At 40.0% G+C, this 24,730-nt stretch overlaps 1 protein-coding gene and 1 non-coding gene across 2 annotated transcripts in view; one reads left to right on the top strand and one right to left on the bottom strand.

Moving 5' to 3' along the window:
- Positions 1–1,675: 1,675 nt before the first annotated feature.
- LOC137993294 (uncharacterized) overlaps positions 1,676–24,730 on the bottom strand; it is a 23,292-nt gene continuing 237 nt past the window's right edge. The window contains exons 2-14 of the mRNA XM_068839042.1: positions 23,593–23,786; positions 22,322–22,500; positions 21,125–21,214; positions 12,672–13,621; positions 11,297–11,941; positions 9,698–9,820; positions 9,155–9,225; positions 8,236–8,327; positions 7,737–7,825; positions 7,233–7,327; positions 6,619–6,684; positions 4,600–4,670; positions 1,676–3,274 (exon numbers count right to left, since the gene is read on the bottom strand). Coding sequence (XP_068695143.1) covers positions 3,261–3,274; positions 4,600–4,670; positions 6,619–6,684; positions 7,233–7,327; positions 7,737–7,825; positions 8,236–8,327; positions 9,155–9,225; positions 9,698–9,820; positions 11,297–11,941; positions 12,672–13,621; positions 21,125–21,214; positions 22,322–22,500; positions 23,593–23,786 — 2,679 coding nt within the window. The 3' untranslated portion in view covers positions 1,676–3,260. The remainder of the gene's footprint in view (positions 3,275–4,599; positions 4,671–6,618; positions 6,685–7,232; positions 7,328–7,736; positions 7,826–8,235; positions 8,328–9,154; positions 9,226–9,697; positions 9,821–11,296; positions 11,942–12,671; positions 13,622–21,124; positions 21,215–22,321; positions 22,501–23,592; positions 23,787–24,730) is intronic.
- Positions 21,514–21,586, top strand: Trnat-ggu (transfer RNA threonine (anticodon GGU)). The gene has a single exon. It is a non-coding gene; the product is annotated as a tRNA-Thr (tRNA).

Raw genomic sequence — 24,730 nt, 5'->3', positions numbered from 1 at the left:
GGGTATAAACATGGCCGCGCTTTATTGATATCATGTGAGAGTCGAGAATATCCACGTATCATACTGACCAGAGTTGTTTAAAGGCCGCGGGAAAATTCTATCTCATCGAATACTGAAGTCACTATCCGACAGTTCCAATCTATGCAAAGACCTAAACTTGAATAGAGTGCACTCTAAGCACGTCTAAGCAAAGGTGTGCCATGTGCGAAAGTACCCTTGACGTGAAGTATCTTTTACGGTATGGATAGTGACTTCGCCACTGGATAAAGGTATAAGGCCTTTAAACGAGTGGGGCCTAAGGTCTAAGGTTACAAACGTTTCTTTCTATAGCCCTCGCACACAGAAACCGCTTCGTTAAGAGAATCCGACGAAAGTTAAGGATAAAGTGAAACCTTCGTTGAAGTGAGATCCAAGTAATTTCGTATTCTTGCAATATTAGACGCTTTCTGACTTCGAGCTATCCAAGCATGGAATCTCAAGTGCCAACGACACTTGAATCAATCATTAAGATAAAATAACTTTTACTTGTGAAAGCCAATATTGTTACGCTAGAAAATCAATAAACATATTTAGCAAAATCGCGACTGAGTCGTTAGAATAAGACGCCGACCAAAGAGCCGCTATTAAGCTGATCAGTAATGCAGGCGTCGCAGAACTAAAACGGTACCAAAGAATTTTCCGATTTGCGACAGACAAAAAAAAAACCCGCGACTTTAACTAATCGACTAAGACGATTCCTCTTTATTTGCAATCAAAAAACTTATTTATTTTTCTTTCTCGATGGCATCGTGCTGTTTGGCAAGCTTATATTTTGTCGCCCATGAATCGTATAGACATTACACCGCATAATTCAAGATTAAACAATGGTGCCCTTTTCTGAATCCTCTCAGACTAGCAGTGACAAAATTGCCAGGGAGGCGTCGTTGAAGTTCATCGTAATTCTCGCAGTGAGAAATCAAACAGACACGTTTAGTTCGATATGTTTCACTGTACGAAAATTAAAGAACGTGACAACTAGCCAGGCGATTCACGCCATTTTTCTCATCATGGAAACTGAGGGAATGGAGGTGGTCTAGATTTTCCTTACTGAGAAATGTCCAAATTTGAATATCCATTGTAAAAATAGAAAAGGGGGGGCCTCTTAACCTTATTTAATTTGAATGTCCAACATGAACATAGTTTATCGTTCTTTTCTTATTGTAATCAAGTTGACCAGTCTTAAAAAAGCCTCATCCTATAAGGTAAGAGGACGATCGAAAAAAATAGTGATTTGGTTCCTGTCTATGAATGGCAGTCTTGGGGTACGTTCGATCATTAACCCTATTTCGGAATAAGAATACGTGGAGTGATGATTTAAAACGGTATGTCTGGCGCTTTTGAAGCAACAAGGATAATAAAGATATGTTTAAAATAGCATTTTAGCAAGGGTTTGATAATTTTAATGTGAGTCTCCGTAAAAACGAAGGATTTCTAACTTCTATGACCACGTATTCCTATTCCGGAATACGGTCAATCGAACGCGCCCTAAATTTTATAGTCAACCGATTTTCACGATTTTTTTCTTCAATTTATAAGCTTTGAATGCGACGCTTTGTGAGGAAATGGTGCATCCGCACCACAATTTCTAGATAAAAAGAAGAGAGACAACAAAGCTGATGACCGTGACGAAAATACCTGAATATATGAGGTAGTGTTTATTTTCTTCTCAATGAATTCTGATTCATTTTCCGACACTCTTCAGAGAAACAGAGATCATGAAGAAAATTCCGGAACCATTCCTATGCAACTAAATTGCACGCACGGAATTGCAATATTCCTTTTGGGCAAAACCCAACAAATAGCAAAGCCCCCTAATTTCGGCTTTGATCGGCCTTAAATTTAATTTTGGCTCTCATGCCATTTTCCAGAAATGTTAGAAAAATGTATGAAAGTCTCTTTTTACGCAGGGTAAAGAAAACTACTAAGATCTTCAAATGAAATTACACTTTAAACGGGAAAGAACATCTCAAATCTATATTTCAAGTCTTTCTTGTATAGAACGTTTACTTCAGAAGTGTACTGATACTCGCACATAAATTAAATAACTTACAAATATATTTCAACATATCCCTGATTCGGTTCTAAAATTTATATTTACAGAAATTACATAATCATCGATATATTTCCAATTACAAATAAGTTAAACGCTCAAAAACGCTGGGCGATTGACAACTCAAAAACAAACAGAATTATTTAAGGAAATATGGTGCACCATTTCTGTTCAATATAATGGCTCACACCAGTTTTAAGCATGTTGTAACAAAACCGGTCAACATTGAGATTCTAACACCTTACTCCAAAATGACCGTCATTTTGATATTCTTTAGTCTGAATGCAAATGATCTCGCCATACCCCTCGCCATACCTCTGACTGAGGCAAAAGGCCGCAGAAGAGTTAAGTTAAACGTAGAAAAAAGAATTCAAATTATGACTATTTCAGTGTAAGTTGTAAGGAAAGTAAGAATTGTGTCAGAGGTCTGTGATAAAGTTTGTACACGTCGCAAAAACCGTATTTAAACACCGTCACACAAGGAGCCTTGTATTGTCTCACTTCAGAATTCAACTGTTACCCAGACGAAAAATATCATAGCCACAACTGGTGTAAAAGCCCTTAAAAAAACCGTCCGAGTGAAAGTAAAACAGATCATGAACATTGCTTTGCTATTCAGACCTCAGCCTTTGAACAAAATCATCATTTTGAAAAAACAGTATTTCATGAACTCTTGGAATTATAACAGTCAGTAATAAAAAATACCTGACCATGCATTAGGCTCAATTTGGGCTTCAATCTTTTCAATACAACGCAAAGAAACAAAATCTACTCGCTGATAACTTCACTTTTAACGTACTGGTTTGGTCTTTTTCAAAATGCTGTTCAAAGGGGTGAGCTTTTCTGTAAAGCGTTACACGTACTGTCTAATTCGGGTATGTTCCAAGTAAAAAACCTTGAAAACGAAAGCTGAGAACCACTTGAAATGGTTTTCTATTTTTGATTCAGCGGTGCTTGAGCTTGCGTTTCAACTGAGGCGATTCAGTGCATGACGCCTGAGCATTAAGCCTTTTCTTGCGCCGTTTGGTTGAAACGTGATTTTCCGCAACAGGTCACCTGTATCACGCGGCCTTCTGAGCAGCACACACCATCCACCAGCTTCTCTGCCGCCGACTTGAGTTGGATCTCAGCAATCACGCCACCGCGTCAGAGGCATTGAGGTCAATGGTCGTTATTTGGAACCCTCTGGCAAAAAAACACATAACAAAAGAGTTCGGTAAGATCTGCGCCCGCCTATCCACAACCTGTGCGAAGTACATAGAATAAAAAATGGTATATCTAGCAAATCGATTCTTGTATTCAAGCAAATACCAGGGTTTGGTGATCCCCAAGAGAACATTTTCGATTCTGTCAAATAGTCTCTGACCACGAAATACTAATATGAATAAAGATCTTCCGCAATCTACTCAAATCTGCAACGCAAGATAATTGCGTTGATTTGATAATTATCCGCAAAAGATAATTGGATTCCGTGCGAATAACCTGAATTTGTCATGAAACTTTGGTGATTACGTGGAGATGTACAATTTACAGAAACCGTAGTCAAAACAAACACTTTGTGCAGTTGAAAGCGGAGTGGTGTCAGTATTGAGTTCATAACAATACCAGACCCTCCAATACGCCCTCCGAACAAAGCCATGCAGACAATGACAAAGGATAATAAAAAATTAACGACTAGACGTTTTTAGTAATAAATATTTGCCGAAATGAATCTAGAACGTTTCATCAAAAGAGCACAATGCGCATTGTATAGCAAACTCCATAAACACACTTGATTTTTTTATTTTGAGATATTGCCACGGGCGTACTACAATACAATTAACAAAATTACGGTCAAAAGCGCTTGGCAGGAAAAAATATATTGAAGCCAAATAGCAGAACGTCGAAAGGATCAGTGCGCAAAAAGAATAAAACAAAAGGGCTGATAAACAGGATGATCGCTGACAAGCTTAGTTATACCACCTTGAAAAGCGTGTTCAATAGTTGGTTGCATTAATAAACGGCCCAATGGTCGGCTCTCCTTTAAATGGTTAGCAGTAGAAATTTCATACACCGTGTATTTGAGGCTAGCCTTTGAAGCTGGCGGAATTTTTCTCGCGCGTGCCAAGGAAAAGTCTCTCGGTGGAGGCGGCTCCACAGAAAAAAAAATCCCTTCATTCCTCCACTAGCCAGCTCGTAGCAACTTTGTGCGCGGGCGACCTGTTTACCACAGATTGAGCTAGTCTCCGGCCACGATATCACCTTTGCATTAAATCCTTAGAACAAAATTCGATGCAGTAATACACCGACATTGCCTCGGTTTCTTCTACTATCAAATTGGAATGTCATCAGTCGGTAATTTTCCATGTGAACACCAGCCCGATAACCGTAATTGATTTTTTGAAACCAGGCTTGACTTTTGTGGTTTGGCGTTTTTGTTTACCTCAGAGATGACACACTGGACCAGCTCAATTATCGAGCTCCTAAAAACAGGTCTACAGAGAACAGATCACAAGTGAAAAACAACTTACTTAACACACTGTTCCATATCTTAATTCGAGCGTGTTCCTCTGGAAGCCAGTTTTCTGGTCGACTAAGAAGCCTGAAAGGGAAGAAAGCTTTTGACCGCATGTTGCCACACTCCGTATATGGATAACTTTAAAATGTAACTCGTTTAGAATTCATTCAACCCGCGTTCCTTATTCTGTTACAGATGTGCCCGCATGTGCACATGATTTAATATACGCCGATTTTGATAAGCGTTACGGCGTAGATATTAAGCGCTCTGTTTAGACCAAGCACCGGGGAAAAGAGAAGGCTTAAGTGGTGCGAAGAGGAGAAGACAACCCTCCCTTTTTTTTCTAGTGCACATATGAGGCTTTATTGTGCAAACTCATGACATGGAAAGGCGATGTGATAGTGACTGAACTTAAAAGTAAACGGAGGTTAAAAATTAAGGACTGAGCATGAGTTGCCTGCAGCCTCGTCTTCTCAACAGCCGGTTATTTACATGGTGGAATAATCTACGACCACGATCAAAACACTCCGAGTTGCTTCTATCGTCAGGCAAACGTAACCATTTCTTGATGCCCATGGGCCCATTTCTCGCAGGTTCTTTTTCGGGAGACAACTTCGGAAGGTCTTCGAGCGTATTTCGGGGACCATAAATTACTTTATCTTTAAACCGAGGCGGTTTCTAGGCATCAAAGTTTGCAATTATGCTCTTTCGGATCTTGTAAATATGCTTAAGGGCCAGAGGCCCGTTTCTCACAAGTCCCGAAAACTTTTCGGGCCCGAAAAGACATTTACGAAACTGCCTTACGCTGGTAAGCTGACCTTTTCACTTCACTTTACTTACAAACAAATCATGTACAGAGAAGACCATGGTAAACCACAGTTAGCAGCAGAGCTATCCTAGGCGGGCCACTTAGATCAGGCCTCAGTTGTTCGAAGAGTGGATGGCTCTATCCACTGGATAACTCAATTGGTTTTGTTAGTGTTTATCCGCTGAATAGTGATTTACCCCATGATAGCGTTATCCACCTTTTGAACATCCGAGGCCAGTGCTACAACAATATTACTGTCTCGCACGACAAAATAGACAGAAAGACACTTGGCAATTGACAAGAATTAGAAGAACAAACGCCTCGTACATAAGAGACGAAAAGGTTCTAAACATGATCTGAGACATTACTGGTAACTTGTTAAAGAAAAGCCATATACTTTGAAATATCAACGTAGCACATACATTCAACTCTTCAACTGAAAGAAACTTAAGCAGAAAGTAGTTCAATTAACGTTTTACTTTAAAGGGTGCTTTCCTAAGCTGGCGAGCATCAGAGGGAGTACCATTCCATCTTTTCGTACCAATTCTCATTTTAACATGTTTTTCAAGATAACAAAAAGCAAAATGATCACGAAGTTTGTCGACATAAAATCTCTTCATTCTTAAGACACAGAGGGATATATGACACCCCTAAAAGGCCCGAAACTTTAACCACTTTCGAGAAACGGGCCCCAGCTTTCTAAAATAGGGGGATCGTAGTCTCATAATTGGCCTTTCGGCCCCCAAAGGTTCCCGTGACTTTAAGAGCGTTAGTCCCGTTGATGACAATGAGTCGAAAACGTTCGGTTTTAAGGTGACGTTTCTTTGCATAGCTTTTAGCCTTTTATGTAAATCACTTTCCTTTTCTAGCGAATATTATGCTAACAAAGCAATTTGACACAGCATTCTTGCCATGGTAGTAAAACGATGCGAAAAATGGTGGTTTGACGAAGCGATTAGCCGCAAGAAATATGGGTTGCAAAAAACAAGCGGCAGATTCAAAGGGAAGGCTGGATTGATCAGCTGCGCTATGTATACTGAAAAGGATATTTCACTTGATAAGTGCATACAATTGTGGGTAAAATTCATATGGGCGGTCTGTAGATTTTCCGACGGTAAAATAATTGAAAGACAGAGAACAAGAAAGACAAGCGAAGAAGAACCAAGACATCTGATATGTGGTTTTTTCTGATACAAGTTACAGCAAGATCTTTCTAGAACTTACCCAGAGCTTGTTCCCATAATAGCTAAGCTATAGTCGTTAGCTTTCCTCGCCGGAGGCATCAAGCCTCTGAAATTAGAAAAAAAGTATGTGTGGGCTCAATATTCAAGAAGAAAATTCTCGCAGTATAGAATAGCAGACAAAGCACGAGTCTTGATTAGCTTTGTAAGCAGTAATAATAATAATAATAATAATAATAATAATAATACAAAATATTAATAAATAAACAAATTATGAGTTTTGGTACGAACGAAGAGCTCGAAGTGGAGAGTAGAGGGATCAGCAAGGAACAGCCCTGCCTGCTCCTCTTTGGACTCCAAAATCTATTTCGAGTTCCCCGGTCGAACGAGAACACTTGACTCTCAGGTTAGTACGCACGTCCGGTGTCATCACTACAAGACTGCGGAAACCGGAAACTAGTAGTGACACAAAATATCCCTCGCTCCGTAATGGAAGCAAAATTTACACAGGTTGGAGGTATGGGAGTGAGGTTGGTGGACTACGTCAAAAGTTTGGAAAAAAGGGTACAAAAAATACAAATATGTCAATACCAACCATAATTAATCCACATTGCAAACAAATGCGAGAAACCACAAAAGCACCCAAGCCCACATCACCTCTTAATGGTATCCATGGAAACCTCAATCCCTCTCTCCTGCAGTCGTGCATAAACGTCCCTGCATTCCTCTGAAGCAACAACGTCATGTTCCTCCTACAATCATAAGAAACTAACATCAGGACGGGCACGCTGGTCACGTCTTGCGTGTTGTTGTTATTACTATATGATGATGATGATTATCATTATTATTATTATTATTATTATTATTATTATTATTATTATTATTATTATTGTTATTAACACCATCTTAACGACTCGGTTTGAAACATAACTTTCTGAGCCACAATATTAATTATCTTCCCATCTGTTTAGCTTACCAGGAGACATTTCGTGTATTTACATGAAACGTTGAACGCACGGACGGAGCGTCGTACGATGACGTCATATCCTAAACCCAAAATTCTCGCATCGATGGGCTGCGATGCTTTCTTAACCATGCTGCTAAGCTCAAGCCTTCCGCTATAAAGAAAACGTTCAATCGAAGGCAAAACATCGAACTAACCTTATCACTAGAAGGTGTTTTCTTTAAATTGTTATTGTCTTCCTTCTCGTTGCCTTTTCGTTCTGTATTTTTGTCTTGTTCTCTTGAACCTGTGGAAAAAAACAAATGTAAGACGGACCTAAATGAAAAGCGTGACTGTTGCTTCTTTTAAAAGACAAAACCGCCTTCTACGCTGGTGCACTCTCTCTTCTAAAAAGAAAGCAGTTGCGTGACAAACCGAAAAGAGAGAACAAAAAGCACAAAGAGTTAGATTGCGTGATAAACCAAACAGTCTGTGCAGGAGGATGACTATATAACTGTCTCTGTGATAAGAAGCAAAGAAAGATTATCTTGGAAAAGAGGTCGTAACTAACGTTTTATCTTAACAATATAATTTTTGTGTGATATTCAGGTAATCATAGCCGGGCATAATCAGTTAAACATCAAGGCATGATTTTCACTATTTTAGCAAACAAGGTCAAATAAACGAAATAACAACAGAGTAAACAGTAATAATCACCAGGCGGTAATGGCGTTGGTGGTCTTTCCTTTAACAAATATCCTTCCTTTAAAACTTTGACAGCGGCCCGGTTGCGGCGAGCATCTTTTGAGCTGGAGGATTTAAAAAAATTCATAACTATTTAATACAAGAAAACACACAATAGTTAAACACAACTAAGGACCTGTTCATATGCTCCCCGTTTACCTTGGGGGCTCGGTTTCCGATATTTCGTCTTATCATTAAATCCTTAGCGTAAAATTCGACTTCTCTTGTCATAGTAATAGGAATGGCTAACCAGGCTGTCAAGATTTCGTTTATTTCCTTTTGTTCACCTGAACACAAACGCATTTTGACTCTTGCCTCATGTTGTCTGTGTTTGACGGACATTGAGATCCACCCTTCTAACAACGGCCGTCATATACTAGAGACGCATTATCCGTCGGGACGAATTTGGGCAAACATTTGCTGTTCGTCTGGCTATGCGTCTCTAGTGTAAAGACGGGAACAAGAGGCAATATCCGTCTAAACGAACTATCTTTCGTTGTGCGTCCTGAACGACCCACAATGGAAGATTGTTCGTCCAGACGGATAATGCGTCTTGTGCCCGTCTCCATGGCAGACGAATGATTTAAGACGGAGGAAGAATGTTTGCCCAAGTTCGTCTCAGACGGATTATGCGTCTTATAGAGTTTGTCCCGTCTTTACACCAGACGGATAACATGAGAGACGTATAATTCACCTGAACGGATTATGCTTCTCTAGAATAAAAACGGCCAATAACTGGAGCCAGAAAGAAATTCACTGTATGGACAGAAGACAATTTTCATCCCCATAGCCTGGCCAGAATAGTAACCGGAGCACTAATTCAAGAGGTCACGAACAAGCCAACGGTTCACTCTTCGCGCGATTCTAAAGAAAATTCTCCGACAGTGCTAACCTCATACTCCCGACATGAGCAGACAATGGCCTGGGGCGAATTGGTGCCCCGTGTGATCCAGTTCTCTTTCTCTGTCAAGTGGAAAGTTGTAAATGTTAGTCTCGGATAACACTGAAATACAACGGCAGTGGCTTTAGATGATTTAGCCGCCATGTCCAAATTTGAAATAGGGATATTTCACTGAAAACGTTAGCATTTTTGACATGTCAAAGTAACGCTCAGATTTGAGCATAACCGCATATAATGGAGTAAAAAACTAAAAGGCCAATCCACACTAATGCATTTTTGTTTGACAGAGTATACTTCTTGGTGATGTTTGGGCTGGCTATACACGCTACAACGCCCTAAAGCGCCGACGAACACGAGGATCTATAAAATGGTTGAAATGGAGACTTTTGGAAACGCCTTTTTCTAACAAAAAAAAAACCGCTCCAGTTTTAGTATAATTCTTTTGACAACAATGACGCAAAAAGCGATAGCGTAACAAAGGGTCACCTGGCTCAGTTAAAAGAAAAAAGAATTGCTTTTTTCGCGTTAACTCACCTGCACTATAGCAGACATTGCACGCGGTTTTCTGCTCGGAGATTTCGGTCTTTGCACCTCATGTTCATTGCTTATTGAAGATCGTCTCATTGGTGCTGAACTGGGCCGAGCAGAGCGACTTTTCTTTAGAGAAAAACAAACCCTTGATCAGATGCAGAAGTCCATAACCCAGAAGTGTCGATCTCTTCTCGCTTTTGGCCTTGGCCAATCAGTTTACGGTACTATCCAAATAGGCCATTTCCGAGTTTATGTCGGCCTCCTCTTCAAAGCGAGTCTAAGTGCAAAGTTTTTCCTATAGTTTTCATTCATATGTAAAGTGGAACTAATTACCACCACAAAAAAAATCGCACTTAGACGCGCTTTGAAGAGGAGACAGACATGAACTCGGAAATGGCCTATTTAGAATGCAGGTCCCGTCAAATAATGGCCAATCAGATCAGGCCTAACGACGGCAACCCTCCTAATTGGTCCGCAACCTGGGGCTGCACGAGGTATTGCACGTGCTAAATGCAAGATCGTGCGTGGAAACGCAACTGTCGCTACGTTTTCTTCCCGCAAAAATCTAGCTGTAACCGTCATAAAAATAGGCAATACCATCGCAGATCGAGACTTCAGGGTTATGAACTTTTGTCAGATGTCATAAGACATAAGACATAAAATCAAAACCATATTCAAACGAATGGTGAGCTTGGTATTTCAATACTGACTACAGGTATACCAAAGCCTACGCATGTGGTATTTGTGTTACGATTACATTTTACAGTGAAAAAAAAAACAAAGCAAAACAAAAAAGGTGACACAAGCTAACACCAACCCGGTGTGGCCAACACCCGCCTGGTATGTTGGCTACGCCATGCTGATGAGGGCCCAGCAAGGCCGAAACAGCTGTCCATAGACCTTTTTCATAATGGCGGCCCGATAAAATATTCTTTTGTTTTAATGCTGATAAGCCTTTCTAGCCTCGTTGCAATGCGCAAAATTCAAAAGAATATGTTAACCAAAATGAGGCCAGTAGGTCCAATTAACATAAATACAATAGAATATCAAATCGGTCGCCATTTATGAAAGTGGTCTATGGCTGCTAATTGTGCGGATGAAATGGTTGTGCGCTCGTGTGACGTGTTGGCCACACCTTGCCTTTTTTGTTTTGTTTAACATTTTAAAGTATTTGTTTCCACGCGCAAAGGGAATGCTCTCATCATCATCATCACCCAAACACTTGGCAACTTAGAAGAACCATGTTTCAGCGAACATGGAACAGATTTTGATATCCAGCACGAAGGGTCCCGTTAAGTATAAGCATTTGCTACCTATTTCGAGCAATAAGGTAAGCGTTAGGGCAATTTTTTTAAGGAAAATGCAGCTGTTAGTATGCACTAGAGGATAAAAAGTTTAAAGGACACTTTGTGACGTTAATTTTCTGCATTCCCAGACACGAGTGATGTTGAACTTGGGGCGAGGGGACACTTTGCGACGTAGCGCTATCAACGCGCATCAACTTACGCGCATTTCTGAACATATATATTTGTTCATTTCCGGAACTCTACTTCTTTAGCCAACTGGAGTGGATAGAGTTTTTTTAACAAGCTTAACACATACCAAGAGCCTTTCATTCCTCGTTGATGTCTCTCTCGTTCCAGCGTCTCCCTTTCGCGCCTCCGCCAAAAGCGCAGCGGTAGGCCTGGTAACTGTTCTGCACGCACATGGTTCCTTCTCGATAGGGCTTTCTTTCAGTTTCGCCAAGAGTTTCGCTCTTGAACTTTGAGCGGATTTTCTCTGTTGATTGTTATCCTTCGACGTTTGATTACTCTGAGGGGAAGATTCAAGGCCTTCCCTCCCCTGGAAGCCTGCTTCTCGCATTTCGAATCCGTTTTGAATGACAACTCCAGGGTGCGACCACAAACGACTGTTTGGCGTTCGCTTCTCGAGGGGCTCTTGGGTCATATCGGTGTTTGTTGTCTCGTTTAAATTATCAAGTGAATGTTCAGTTTCATTGCAGTCAAATTCTCCTGTACTATCTCCAATCAGTACATCTTGATTAAATGTCACTGACTTTTTAGCAGTACTGTCAGATGTTACAGAAAGCTGTAGAATTCCATCTGAGTTTGACTTTCGTAAAGATGACTTTGTCACCGCTTTATCTGCCTCAGTGTTTTTTCTCTGGAAATTATCTTTTCCTTTAAAAGACTGCTTTTTATCCGCCTTGAGAGAGCTCCTTTGCGGTAATGGTCGTTTTGTAACCATCTTCAAGAGAGGAATAATATTAAATGTACGTTCTATTAGTATTATTGTACTTATTTTCCATGTGAGGTTATTGCAGTTCGAGTCGTGAAAATGCACGCGCTTTTGAGCATTAGACCTCACTGAACAAGAAGTAAGGCGTCTTTCCCTGTGTATAGCCAAGTGACATTACCCTTAGAGATGATTTGATTGGAAACCTAAACGAAACCACCTTCCAAAATTGCGAAAAGAGTACTTGTGGTTTGTTACAATCCCTATAAACGCCTTCTCTTTATATCACTTTGACAATGGAAGCCGGTGAATTATTTTTTCAATAAGTCAGAGTATTTTAAGGTAAATGCACCAGTGAAAATCAGACAAGGTTTGATGGCGACTCTCGCATGCAACTTCCAAAGTTCCCAACGTTCGACACTCATGCTCGTGTCTTCATTGGCGATGATTTTAGGGTGAAACGAGAGTACGTCATCCCGAGCTTTGGTAATAGCCACGAGAACTCCTTCAAACACATGTTTCTTCATTTTCATTTTAAGGCCGTTCCCACTGACCAATCCGGTCAGAAAACTGTCACTGATTTTCTACAACGTGAACAGTTGAAGCTGTTTTCATTTCCGTTTAGTGCCATCTCCTTGAAGCTCCTTCACTAAAGCTCGCTACAGCTTGGTACATTAAACGAGCAAACTGGGCTCGAAATAACGATATTTATTCGTGCTGTTCTCCTTTAAAACTCTCTTACCTTTTTATTTTGACTGGCAGTTGTCTCCATCGCGTTTCTCGTTTCGTCTGTAAAACAAGGCTGGTTCAAATCGCTTTTAGTTTCTGAAGTTCTACTCAAATGCCTACCCCGGCTTCCGGCTATCAAGTCCTCTGAGTTAAAGAACTCCACAATTTTTCCTTTCAGTACTAGCGAGCCCTCGCTTTCATGTTTTTTAACGCGCGCAGAATGCTTTTCACGTTGGCTCAGGTACTTTGCCGAACAAGGACGGTTATTTCTCGGGGGCAACGCATTTGATGCAACGCGACCTACAGGTTCTTCAACCCAAAACGCTTCATACGACCCATCTCCTAGGCTAGTGACTTTCTCGACAGACGCGCCGCTGATCTGTTTATCAGTTATGTGAACAGAAGGTACAATAACATCCAACACCTCTGCAGGAGGTGGTGTTCCTTCAGGTGTACTCTGCCTCGTTGAGTCAGTGTCAAGATCTATCAAATCGCGAGGGCTGATGCGTAGATTACCTATCTTCTGCTTTGCACTTTCCATATCTTGTAACATGTCGGATATTTCAATAGCTTCCGTTAGATTTTTCTCGTCCACTTTTTCAAGGAGAAACTCACTTTTCCGCACATAATCCGCTGAAACTCGTCCAGGTTTGAACTCGTTGTAATCAATTTCGTCTTCGCTCCCGCCCTCGTTACCAGTTGGAATAGCGAACACCAAAGAACGACAACCTGCCCAAGATGACGTCACTTCCGAAGATTTGTCGATTTCCTCATCATCATCCTCGTTGAACGAGTGTTCATTAGATTCTCTACATTCCGGAGAGTCTGCTTCAGGTGATGCATTGGGAGGGGGAGGTATATCACACGGGTCATCCTCGTCGTCATTAAACGCCGCCGAAAACTCTAGGAGTCCATCAAATGTGGGAGATTGATGTTTCACTTTTTCATCAAGATACAAGAGTCCTAAATTGGCATAAAAAAACAAATTAATTTGAAACTGAACTCACGCCGTTGGCTGCAACCAGCTTTTCCGAAAACGAGATAAATTATACTAGGTATGCTCCAGTTGCTTCCGGCCGCACCTCGAGCAAGTCTTGAGCTTTTCACGCGCTGTCCAATCTTCCAGCGTGCTTTATAGCTCGAATACGCAAAATTCTGACTGTGGAAGACACGAAAGACACATACTTTGAACTTCGGTTCTAATGACTCTAACTGAGCGAGAATGATCATTGTAAAAATAGAAGAACCGTAGCCAGGGTAAAACATATTAAAAAATTATTATAAAAAACGTTCACTTTTTTCGCGTTTTTATATTCCTTTTTCTCACCTATTTTTGTATATATTGTAGTTGTCATCATTTTTTCCATTCATTTCCATTGAAGGCTGTAGCCTGACAGCCGAAAGCTCGAAAGTTTTTAACTGTATATAGCCAGTGAACGTTTTTTATAACAATTTTTTAAAATGATCATTGTAGTTGCTGTATCACCGCTAAATGTAATAACAACGCTAAATGTAATACCAACCGTAAATGTAATAAAAATTAACTCCAAATGTAATACTAACCAGAAATGTAATAAAAATCAACCCTAAATGTAATAACTTACCCCACCGTAAATGTAATACAATTTAACGCTAAATGTAATCAGGTGACCGACCGTAAATGTAATACAATTTAACCTTAAATGTAATAACACGTTATTAAGAGCGGCAAAGGCGTAAATGGCATCAATATCATCAGTGATATGATATCACTTCAATAGATTATCGGAATACCCAATCACGGTTATTCCCCTTTACTAACTACACCGTTAGGCGCAGATTACCCCTGGGGGGTTACTCCAATACAATACCTATAGGGGTATGCGCCGCCTAACGGGGTCATGATTCTGGAGCTCCTGAGTTAGAGACGTTTCCTAAACAGGGTATAATATTTTGAATGCACGAAATCTCCACTTTTGTAAGCAAGGAGAGATTGGTTCAAAAAAATACGATTCAAAACTGTTACACCCTGTGTTGCCCATAGTTAGCTTACGAGCATGATTGTGTGTGTTTTTGGCTAACCATATCAAATGTGGGGCAAATTCTTTCCAAAACGGGTCCAAATTCTGAAGTCCCGGGCGGCATATACCCACCCAAAAAATAGTTCAGTGCTCCCCCCCCCTCCCTCCCCCCGGGAGATTACCGTGCACCTTCAGGGGTGTCTCGCGTACAAGCGATGTAGCGCGTCGGGTTTAAACTATAGATATCTAAACCCTTACATCAAATTAAAGCTTATAGGACTGGCTATTAGACTATACCAAAACTTTTGAAAACAAATGAATTGCCGAAATTTTCACGACTTCTAAATGCGAGCGCCCGAACCACCTTTTGAAAGTTACATGTCAAAGCAAATTTTGTTTTTCGCTTGTTTAATGTGTAATTTCAGTGAAAAGTTACAGAACATTTTTGAAATAGGATTAAAAAAATGTGGAGTGATCGTACAAAAATCGCTCTTGAAAAAAGTTATTTCAAAATAAAAAATTCGGAGAAGTGGTTTTGTTGTTTATATGTAAAACTAGGTACTGTCAAAATTTGAGAGCAATCGAACAAATTCCCTTTGACTTGTAGCTCTTTAAGTGTGCCCTTCTGGTGAAAAAATTGTTTCGAGAAAAAACTCTGAAAAATTTTTCCTGCTTCGCAAACAAACTCCGCCCACAAACTCAGTCAACTGGGTTCTCAAGACGCTTGTCTGGAATTGTATGGATTTTCACGTGGTTCTTGTCGTGGTCTTCGAAAGTAAGCAAAATGATTGTAAAATGTCCCTTGTTAGCGTTTTTTATTTTCATCATTGGAACGTGGGCAGAAGATAAGAAATGTTTTCGTCAAATGTCAGCCGTGGACGACGAGACTTACGCAACTCTTTTCGCCTTAACGAGTGGAGAATTTGTGGTGCCTGTGAAAGATCGCTCCCGAAGCCAAAAGGCAGCCTGTGTTCGTTTCTGGAGAGCCAAGTCACAGTTTTCTATCTCTGAAGTTAACGGCAGGAAAAGGCTATTTTTTAAAGGCAAAGAAGTTACAAAGAAGTCGGAACTGAGTGCTTTGGTTGAAAAGGAATTTCGGCATTGCAAAGGCGCCGGCTCAAGAAAGCTGAACCGAAGACTGATCAAGCGCTTTCAAGGTGTCAGTGAAAGAAACGTCCAGAATGTGCTGTCCAAAAGTCGACTCAGCCAGAAGATGAACGCACGGTTTCAAAATAAAGCGATACAGCGGCCCATAAGAGCAAAAACAGTCCAAGTAAGAATTGATAAATTATGTTATTAATTAGACCAAACCAATCTTCCCTAATCAACCATTGTGCCGGTGGGGGGGGGGGGGGGGGGGGGGTCCAAGAAAATTTGGGTGGGGATGTACGGCACGCTTCCCAAAACCTTACATTATTTATGACCAAAATCTGCGATATTACCTATGGTATTTATAACCTGACCAAAAATTTGAAACCCTATTTATCACTTGACTCTTAAATCAAAACCCTGTTTCTGACCAGCGTTATATAATAAGTTCCAGACCAATGTTACATTACCGTAAACATAATTTGTGAAGTGCTTTGTTGATTTTCTTTTCGAGAAAGATGAAAAAAGTGGCTTCTTCTTAAAACGATACCCATATCAAGGCTAGAGTGCAAAAACCATACCCCCATTTATGACCAAAACTTTTCCTTAAATTAAAACCATTCTCTTTGGGGTCAATCGACTCATTTAAGCATTCTAAGGGGTTATTCAAGTGAAGAACTTTGGAAAGAAATGTGAGAAATGGTTTATATGACAGGGGCATCTCAGCTCGTCTATTACTATGATAATAATCATAATAATGTCTTTTACATGGACAGGATTAGTATTGCAGCGTAGCTGATGTGATCGTGTATAATATAGTAACCCTAAGACGAATACACAAACAAATTTCCAAAATTAACAAAATCAAAAATAGCACCTGGGCTCTTCCTTGATGAGAATGAGTGAGTCTGAGCACTTTGATTGCATGTAGAGTGACATCGCTGCAAAGCATGTTATACGATTAAAGATTTCATTTCTACGTTGTTTGTAGGTAAGACATCAAATTGACCTGGTTGATATGAAAAAATCAGCTGTATCGAAGAACGGAAAAACGTACAAGTACATCCTAACAGTTCAAGATGTTTTTAGTCGATATTTGTGGCTGCGTCCTTTGACAGGGAAGTCAAGCAAGCTAGTAGCAAGAGAGCTTAATAAGCTGTACACAGAGGTCGGCCCTCCACGAGTGATCCAATCAGATAACGGAGGAGAATTCAAACAAGCCGTGGATCTGCTATGCAAATCGCTAGGAGTGAAGATAATCAGAGGGTCCCCGTACCATCCCCAGTCTCAGGGAAAAGTGGAACGGTCTCATAGATCTTTACGAAAAAAGATAAATTTTGATCTTATTAATTTTTCCAAGGTTGGAGTGAACTGGGTCTCAAAATTAATGGAATACCAAAAGGTCCTAAACGAGGAATTGATGGACGTTTTAGGTAAACAATCGCCTTTTGAGGTGTTTTACGGTCGAGCGTCTAATGCTTTATCCGAGATATCGGATGGCGGATTATCCTACCAAGAGAGTGTTTCATCTGCAGCTAGAATTTCTCCTAGGGCCTCCGATTTCAGAAACAATGGTGAACGTATCCGCAAAATTCGATCCAAAGCTAGGGCGTCCAACAACGTATGGGACAAGCGATACATTAAGAGGAGAGTAAAAGGCAACCCACCCTCCGTTTACAAAGTGGGAGAACGGGTTCTAATTCGATTTCCATTTTCAGGAAGAACCCGCGGTATTCCAAAAAAGCGATTTGTTGTTGACGGAACGATTATAAAACGAAATGTACAGTTTGGAAAATACAAAATAACATACGAATCCCCCACAACAGAAAAGTCTTGCTGTGACTGGGTTTCAGTCGAAGATATGACTAGTGCTACAGCTGTTGAAGAAAAACGCAAACGGGCAGCCGCGAGGAGACAGATGAGTCTTTCAAAAACACAGAAGGAACATAAAGCAAAGAAAGCAGCTCACCGGGAAAAATACTACATCGCAATGACGCCTGAGGACCTTCATCAACCGTTCAGCGAACAAGGCTTTGATGTCACATACAATCCACCAGGAGACGGCAACTGCCAGTTTTCAGCATTGGCCCATCTACTCCAAACTATTGGCATTTTTCATTCCGAGGAATCTTTGCGGAGAGAAATAGTAAGATATCTGACTGAAAATCCAAACAATCAGGATGGATTTCCTTTTGAACTTTTCGTAGGCATGCCTTGGTCTCAATACCTCACTAGCATCGCCCAAAATGGAACTTACGGAGATCAGATCACTCTTCAAGCTGTCGCTAATCTTTTCAACGTGGAGATTGTAATAATATCGACATTGGGTCCAAACGCAAAAACTGTTATATCTCCTCAATTTTCCATTCCTTTTGCCTCACTGACACTAGGACACTTTGCGGAAGATCAAGGAATCCATTACGTTTGTTTAACGGCACTGAATCATAATTACGGTAACAGTTCAGTAGGAGATGAAGATATTTGTGACAAGCCTACGAATGAAGAATCTCAATGGGCTGCACATGAGATAGGTAGCGGAGAAAACAATGAAGAACCTCGTTCCATAGAGGACCTTCCAAATGAAGTCCTTGAAATCATTATTACTTTTTCGTTAACAGGAAGCCCGAGAAACATTGTGGACACCTTTAACATTTTAAGCATGATAAACAAACGATTTAGAAGTCTCACAGGCTCATTCATTCAAAGGCTGCCAAGAGTGTTTTTTGATTGGGATACATGCGTAGGTTACCACAGCATGCGACAGATTTCTAAAACACGTGGGAAAGGGAGTGGCCTTGTTTTAGCACTTAAGAACATAATTAACCACCCTCAGTGGATAAATGCGTGGGTGAGACTTCTGTATACTGGGATCGTAGGATGGTTCTACATTCAGAACATCATCTGGAAAAATGGAAGGAAAAAATAAAGAGTATCCGAACTGTCATGCCGGAAAGTTTCTGTTACCGTTTGTCTGTTGACTCAAATCGATATAGAATATATATATATCGATATATTGATAGAATAAATCTGAAAACTCTTAATAGACTGTTGGTTAAAGCTTTGAAAAATGTAGATTTTTTACTATTTCTTACTGTGTTCTACGAACAAGCGTTGAGTAATCGCACCAAATAGTGAGAATACGTTTATTTCATTTACAAGTAAGTTGTGACTATATTTGCATGAGTATCGTTGCTATTAAAGTTGTCTTTATATCATCTGTACCATCTGTATATTTTTATGCTTTATCATACCACCGTCTCACCAAATCTTTCAAACACATCCAGAAGGACTCTAAAAAATAGCGGGCCCCTTTCAAAAAGAGTATAAACCAGGGGCCCCAAACGATCCCACAACTGAGTGCACGCCTTCTCTCGCCCAGGCTTCCCCACTATTTCCACTATGTACTTGCGCTATCCGCTGTAAAGAATTTCGGAAATGATATTTGCAAATGCTCCACCATCAGAAGGGCTATTTTTTGGGAAATCTTTAGAAGTTCAGACGTTCCCAGTAAGCTTTGACCGGAACTACGCAGAACCTCGGGAATGTTCACAAAAACTCACCGACACTCAAATAATAACCGGTAATCGTAAAGGAGCTTTCAACACTGTTATTACATTTGAGGTTAAATTGTATTACATTTACGGTCGGTCACCTCATTACATTTAGCGTTAAATTGTATTACATTTACGGTGGGGTAATTTATTACATTTAGGGTTGATTTTTATTACATTTGTGGTTAGTATTACATTTAGAGTTAATTTTTATTACATTTACGGTTGGTATTACATTTAGCGTTGTTATTACTTTTAGCGGTGATACAGTTGCGAGCAACTTGAGCGATTGCAAAGCCTGAAAAAATGGGTTCTTTGGAGATCATTCGAGAACTGAAAAAAACATATGAACTTTTTTCATATATTTGAACTGCGGAGTATGTAGGGCTCAATGAAAGAGATCATCACTACAACTTGCGAAACAAGCTGGAAAACCCGGGCTTGAACGGGACCCGAACTCATTCCTGACCGTGCGATATCGCTGCGCTCGCAGCGAGTTGTGTGTGCGAGATCCACGAGGTCGCTTAGACACAAAAATCTCTAGGACAAAAAACTGACACAAAGGAATAAGTAATAATAATTGGACTGAGCGAAGTACAATTCTGGGAGTAATCATGCGAGTGATTTGAAAATCGATCGAGCGCGCAGCCCGAGGCTGATTTGAAATTACGAGAACGACTACTCCTTGTATTGTACGACACGAGGTTCAATTACCAATTAATCGTAACTATTACAAAATTCGAGAATAAACAGTCTTTGAATAACTTTTTGAGTGAAAAAGTTGAAATTATATTGAATCTGTTTCGCAAACAGTAGGAAAACAACAAGAAAGACCCCATCCAAGTGCATATGATTGACGTGCAAAATGGCATAGGTGTCCAATTACAGGTAGCTAATTTGAAGTTGTTCAAATTGGATACCTTTAATTGGACACCCACGTGATCGCACGCCAATTACGCGACAAATAGGCGCGCACAGAACCAATCAGATTCGAGAATTTTGCAATAGTTACGATTATATACATAATCATAACCATTACAACTTTCTCAAATTTGATTGGTGCATTAACTGCTTTATTTTTCACTAATTATTTTGTAGGGTTGTAATCGGACAATCTAATCGGACAGTTGGCTGTAATTGCACACCTGTAATCAGGCAGTTACATCAGCCAATCATATTAAGTGCACTCAGCTTAATCCACCAATCACAGAATTTACCGTAACCATAGCAACAAAACCTTACCCTACCAAACTGGGGATTTTCCAAAATGGACAAATTTGTTGCATTAGACAGTAAAAAAGGAATGCATTTGTTTTCTCGGAAATTGCAATGGTTATGATTAATTGATAACAGGACTTTGTGTCGTCCAATTCGGTCTGTAATCATACTCGTGATTAAACAAATCAGACTCCAGCTACGCAATCATCTCATTTTGTTAATCACTCCTACGATTACAGACTGAATATTATTGGACTGCACTCAGTCCTATTACCATTATTGATCATAAGAAATAATACAGAGTTAATAAGCCGTGTCACTGGACGAAAACCAGTCAACAAACAGCCTAAACATTCGGTCAGCGATCAGGCACCAAGCAACAGGGTTTGTGAGGTGTGAGTAATAAGTTGCTCCTGTATGCTTTTCAACGACTCCCGCTGTTACTGTGTTAATAGTGTCCCTGCATTTCCCATTTCTCTCTAATTTCCTTTCCACTCTATTCAAGTTCTGGCCCATGACTCTCCCAAATATAATTTTAACCCAAGTAACACAAGAGAATGCACTTCATGAAGTGAATCAACGGTATGCATGTTTCATGGTACCAGTACCTTTAAATGCTGTGTCATCAGTTTTACTTTCAAAGGCTTGTTGGAATCCATGAGGTTGGCGAAACTGTGGTGTTACTGTCTGCCCCTTCACTGAAAAATATTTGGGGCAACAAATGCATTTTTATTAATACAGAACGGATACAACAGTTTCTAATATTACCAAGAAAATACTTGGGGAGGGGAGGTTAAGGATCTCATTGTCTTTCAAAAGGATAGAAATCAAAATAGGTGACATACGGGTATAAATAATGTGGGATTAATCACGTTAATAGGAGGAGGGTCATTTCTCTCTTTCGTCTATAGCCCACACTTCAATATGTACATTTTTTTCATTGAGTCCATTCACAGGGACACATGAGCACAACAAATTGACCTGTTCCCTAATGTCTGGCTTCATAGCTCAGTTGGTAGAGCATTGCACTGGTATTGCAAAGGTCGTGGGTTCAAATCCCATTGGAGCCACCTGAATTTTTTAGATGTTGTCAAGAGACAATTGCTTAAATTGTCCAAAATAAGGGTGAGGATTACTTCTCTCTTTGTAATATCAGTGTGTGAAATACTTTCTAACTCAAGGAAGAGCTGATTGTGTCTTTCTGTCATCAAAGAGCGCTTTTATTCAGGGACCACACTTCTGGTGATTACTAATTTGCCAGCTAGTGACTAGTAAGAGGTTTGAACCTTAGGTGGTTTCTTTTTTATTGTTGGTAAGTGTCAAGTGCCTTCCATGGAAATCATAAATAATTTTTAAATTTCCCTTTTTCATGAAATGACAGAAAGAAGACATATTTCTTACTAAATTAGGACAATGTCCAAGCCAGCGAGCTATTAGGGTAATAAGATGAAAGTTACTTTGATATCTTACATTTAATAGATCATCTGGCCAGTTATGATTGCAAGTTCATCATTTGAATTGCAACCGTAGAGGATAAATTTGTAACACATGCTGTAGAATTTATCAGTCTTTCATGATATTACAAGCCAACATGTAAGCCACTGGAAATTGGCTCAAATATATGTGATTTGTGGAATGGCACATCTTACTGATTACTCAGTTGACTGTCAGATGGCTACTACTACTTTCCTGACTAGTTACACGTTTTTTTGCCAAGAATTGCCAAGATGACCTTTTTCAAAATCACACACAACAAGTGACAGTTCAGTATGCTGTATGTAATTTATTTCATAGTTACTAATCACCTGTGATAAAGGCATTGTTGTTTCGTGTGGAGTGTTTTTCATCACTGCTGTCGAACTTCCTTGATGAACTCATGCTGGTATAAACTGATGCGGAGTATGGCCTTCTCTTTGATTTGTTCATTTGAGATTTTCTTTCATTAACCTGTCTCATTATTTCAGGAATGGACAAGTCTGACATACTAGAGAAGCAAAGTAGGAAATAAGGAGAAAGAGTTAACAAATCAACAAGGCCTCTAAAGTGACTCTTTCTTACCATGAAATCAAATGTTCGATTTCCTGTTAATTAAGGTTAAGAAAACCCATTACAAAAGACTGTCTTATACATACCCCATACCACCAGGCCACAGTTGGTTAAACGGTGGATAACTTTATCCAGTGTATAAGTCACTATCCAGAGTGTCCAAGGGTTCGATACAAGCCTTGACTTAGATGTGCTTATAGTGTGCATCACAGTTACGAGGCAAATACTGAAATCTTTGCAGAGAATGAAACTGATAGATAGTGACTTATCTACCATATTAAGTTATCTGGCCTTTGAACAACTGGAACCAGAAGTATACCACTGACCCAGGGTTCTCCCTAGTTTTCAGCACAACAGGTAAGGGACCTTTTCAAACCGGTAAAGCATTTGGTTAATGTTAGATGTTCTGCAAAGGATAAGCGACCTCTGAACGTTTGCAGGCGTTTGCATAATTTATATACACCCAGGTAGGGAAAGTCCATGTGGAATACAGCTTTTTAACCCCTTGACTCCCAGGGGTTCCCTATTGATGAGCAAAATTGTCTGGCATTAGACAGGTTCAAGCTGGCTTGGGAGAGGGTTAATCTAAGGATGGGTGGGAGTCAAGCCTGAAGTAGAACCTCTGAAATTGATGCTGAGGAGGCGACATTAAAATTATAAATGCAACAACATGCTGCATCCAGCAAAGAAGAAGCTATAATTAATATCACCCAACTAGTGGACTAATGCAAATCCTGCATTTTAATTGGCTACGCTACTAGAGGACTATAGGTAATAGTCCTTGAGTAGCGAAAAGCATGGCGCTTTCTTTCGTTTTATTCCCAAATAAATATTTCTTCAACTTGCATTTGCTAACTTTACTATTGCCTTTTCTGTCCAACTAGTTGGGTCATACTAAAACAATTAGACCCTTCGCCCTCAAGGGCCACGGATCAATAGCCCATTCAACTTCACCTCATGGGCTATTGACCCATAGCCCTTGCGGGCTACAGGTCTAATTGTTAATTATTGCCCATCTGGTGTAGTTTACCTTGCTGTCTCTTGACTGTCCACGCCTATCTGAGGTGGTTCTGGGTTCAACTGTAAGTAACTGCTCTTGCTCTTACTCCTGTAATTACATTGGCATCCCACTTCCCTCTCACGCGGTCCACCACCAAGTCGGTATGATGTCTTTTTGATATCCTTTAGGCGGGATAGCGACTTATCTGTGTGGTGCAACCAATCCTGCAACATTCAAACACCAAAATAACATTTTGTTTTTGCAATGCAAAGTGATGAATTGGTGAGACACCTGACTGCACTCTGTCTGGCATCGTTCTCCATGCTAAGCTGTGTTACCAGATGTGAAAAGGAAAAAGATTCCTATTTTCTCGCTAGGCCAAACCTGACTTAGTGGAACTAAATGGCTTTGGTCTTTCATGGGTAAAACTTGAGAGATCTTTTGTCTCTTATTCTCTTCAAAAAAGTGCAGCTCAAGAGCACATGTGCGTTCATGTTCCACAATTTTCATGTACATTTGTAATGAAGGTGAGACTTTTGGAGTTTTCTTATCAATAAATATTGAAATACATATCATTATCATTATCATCATTATGAAAAGAGAGAAAGGATTCTTGCACTTATCTGGACACCTGAAAAATTTAGGTGGGTCCAGTGGGAACTCGAACCCATGACCTCTGCAATCGGTGTCTGACATTTGCAGACTGCAGACTAACCCTAAATCACAATTATTGAAAGCTAACCCTTTTAAAACGGGTTCTTAGACTTAAATAATGTTTATCAGTGCTCTTTGAAAAGGGTGTTTAGACTTAAATAATGTTTATCAGTGCTAATTGTAGGCAGGCTGCAAATGTCAGACACCGCTCTGCAATGCAGGTGAAATGCTCTACCAACTGAACTATATGAAGCCACATAGTTGGGAACAGGTCAATTTGTTCGGCTCATGTGTTCCCGTGAAAGGAGTCGATGAAACAAATGCACATATTTGAAGTGCGGGCTACAGACAAAAGAGACAAATGCAATAAACCTCTGTTTTCAAAAATCTATACTCGAGAGACCGTTTTGAAAAACCTTCATTTTCGGTAGACATAAATCCTTTTTGCCAAATTTAACTTAAAGATCTAACTTGAGAGGACAGATACAGTAAAAAAGGTAAAACCTCAAATTTA

Source organism: Montipora foliosa, chromosome 2 (genome assembly GCF_036669935.1).
Source record: "Montipora foliosa isolate CH-2021 chromosome 2, ASM3666993v2, whole genome shotgun sequence".
Taxonomy (NCBI): domain Eukaryota; kingdom Metazoa; phylum Cnidaria; class Anthozoa; order Scleractinia; family Acroporidae; genus Montipora; species Montipora foliosa.
This window is presented reverse-complemented; position numbering and strand designations above follow the sequence as displayed.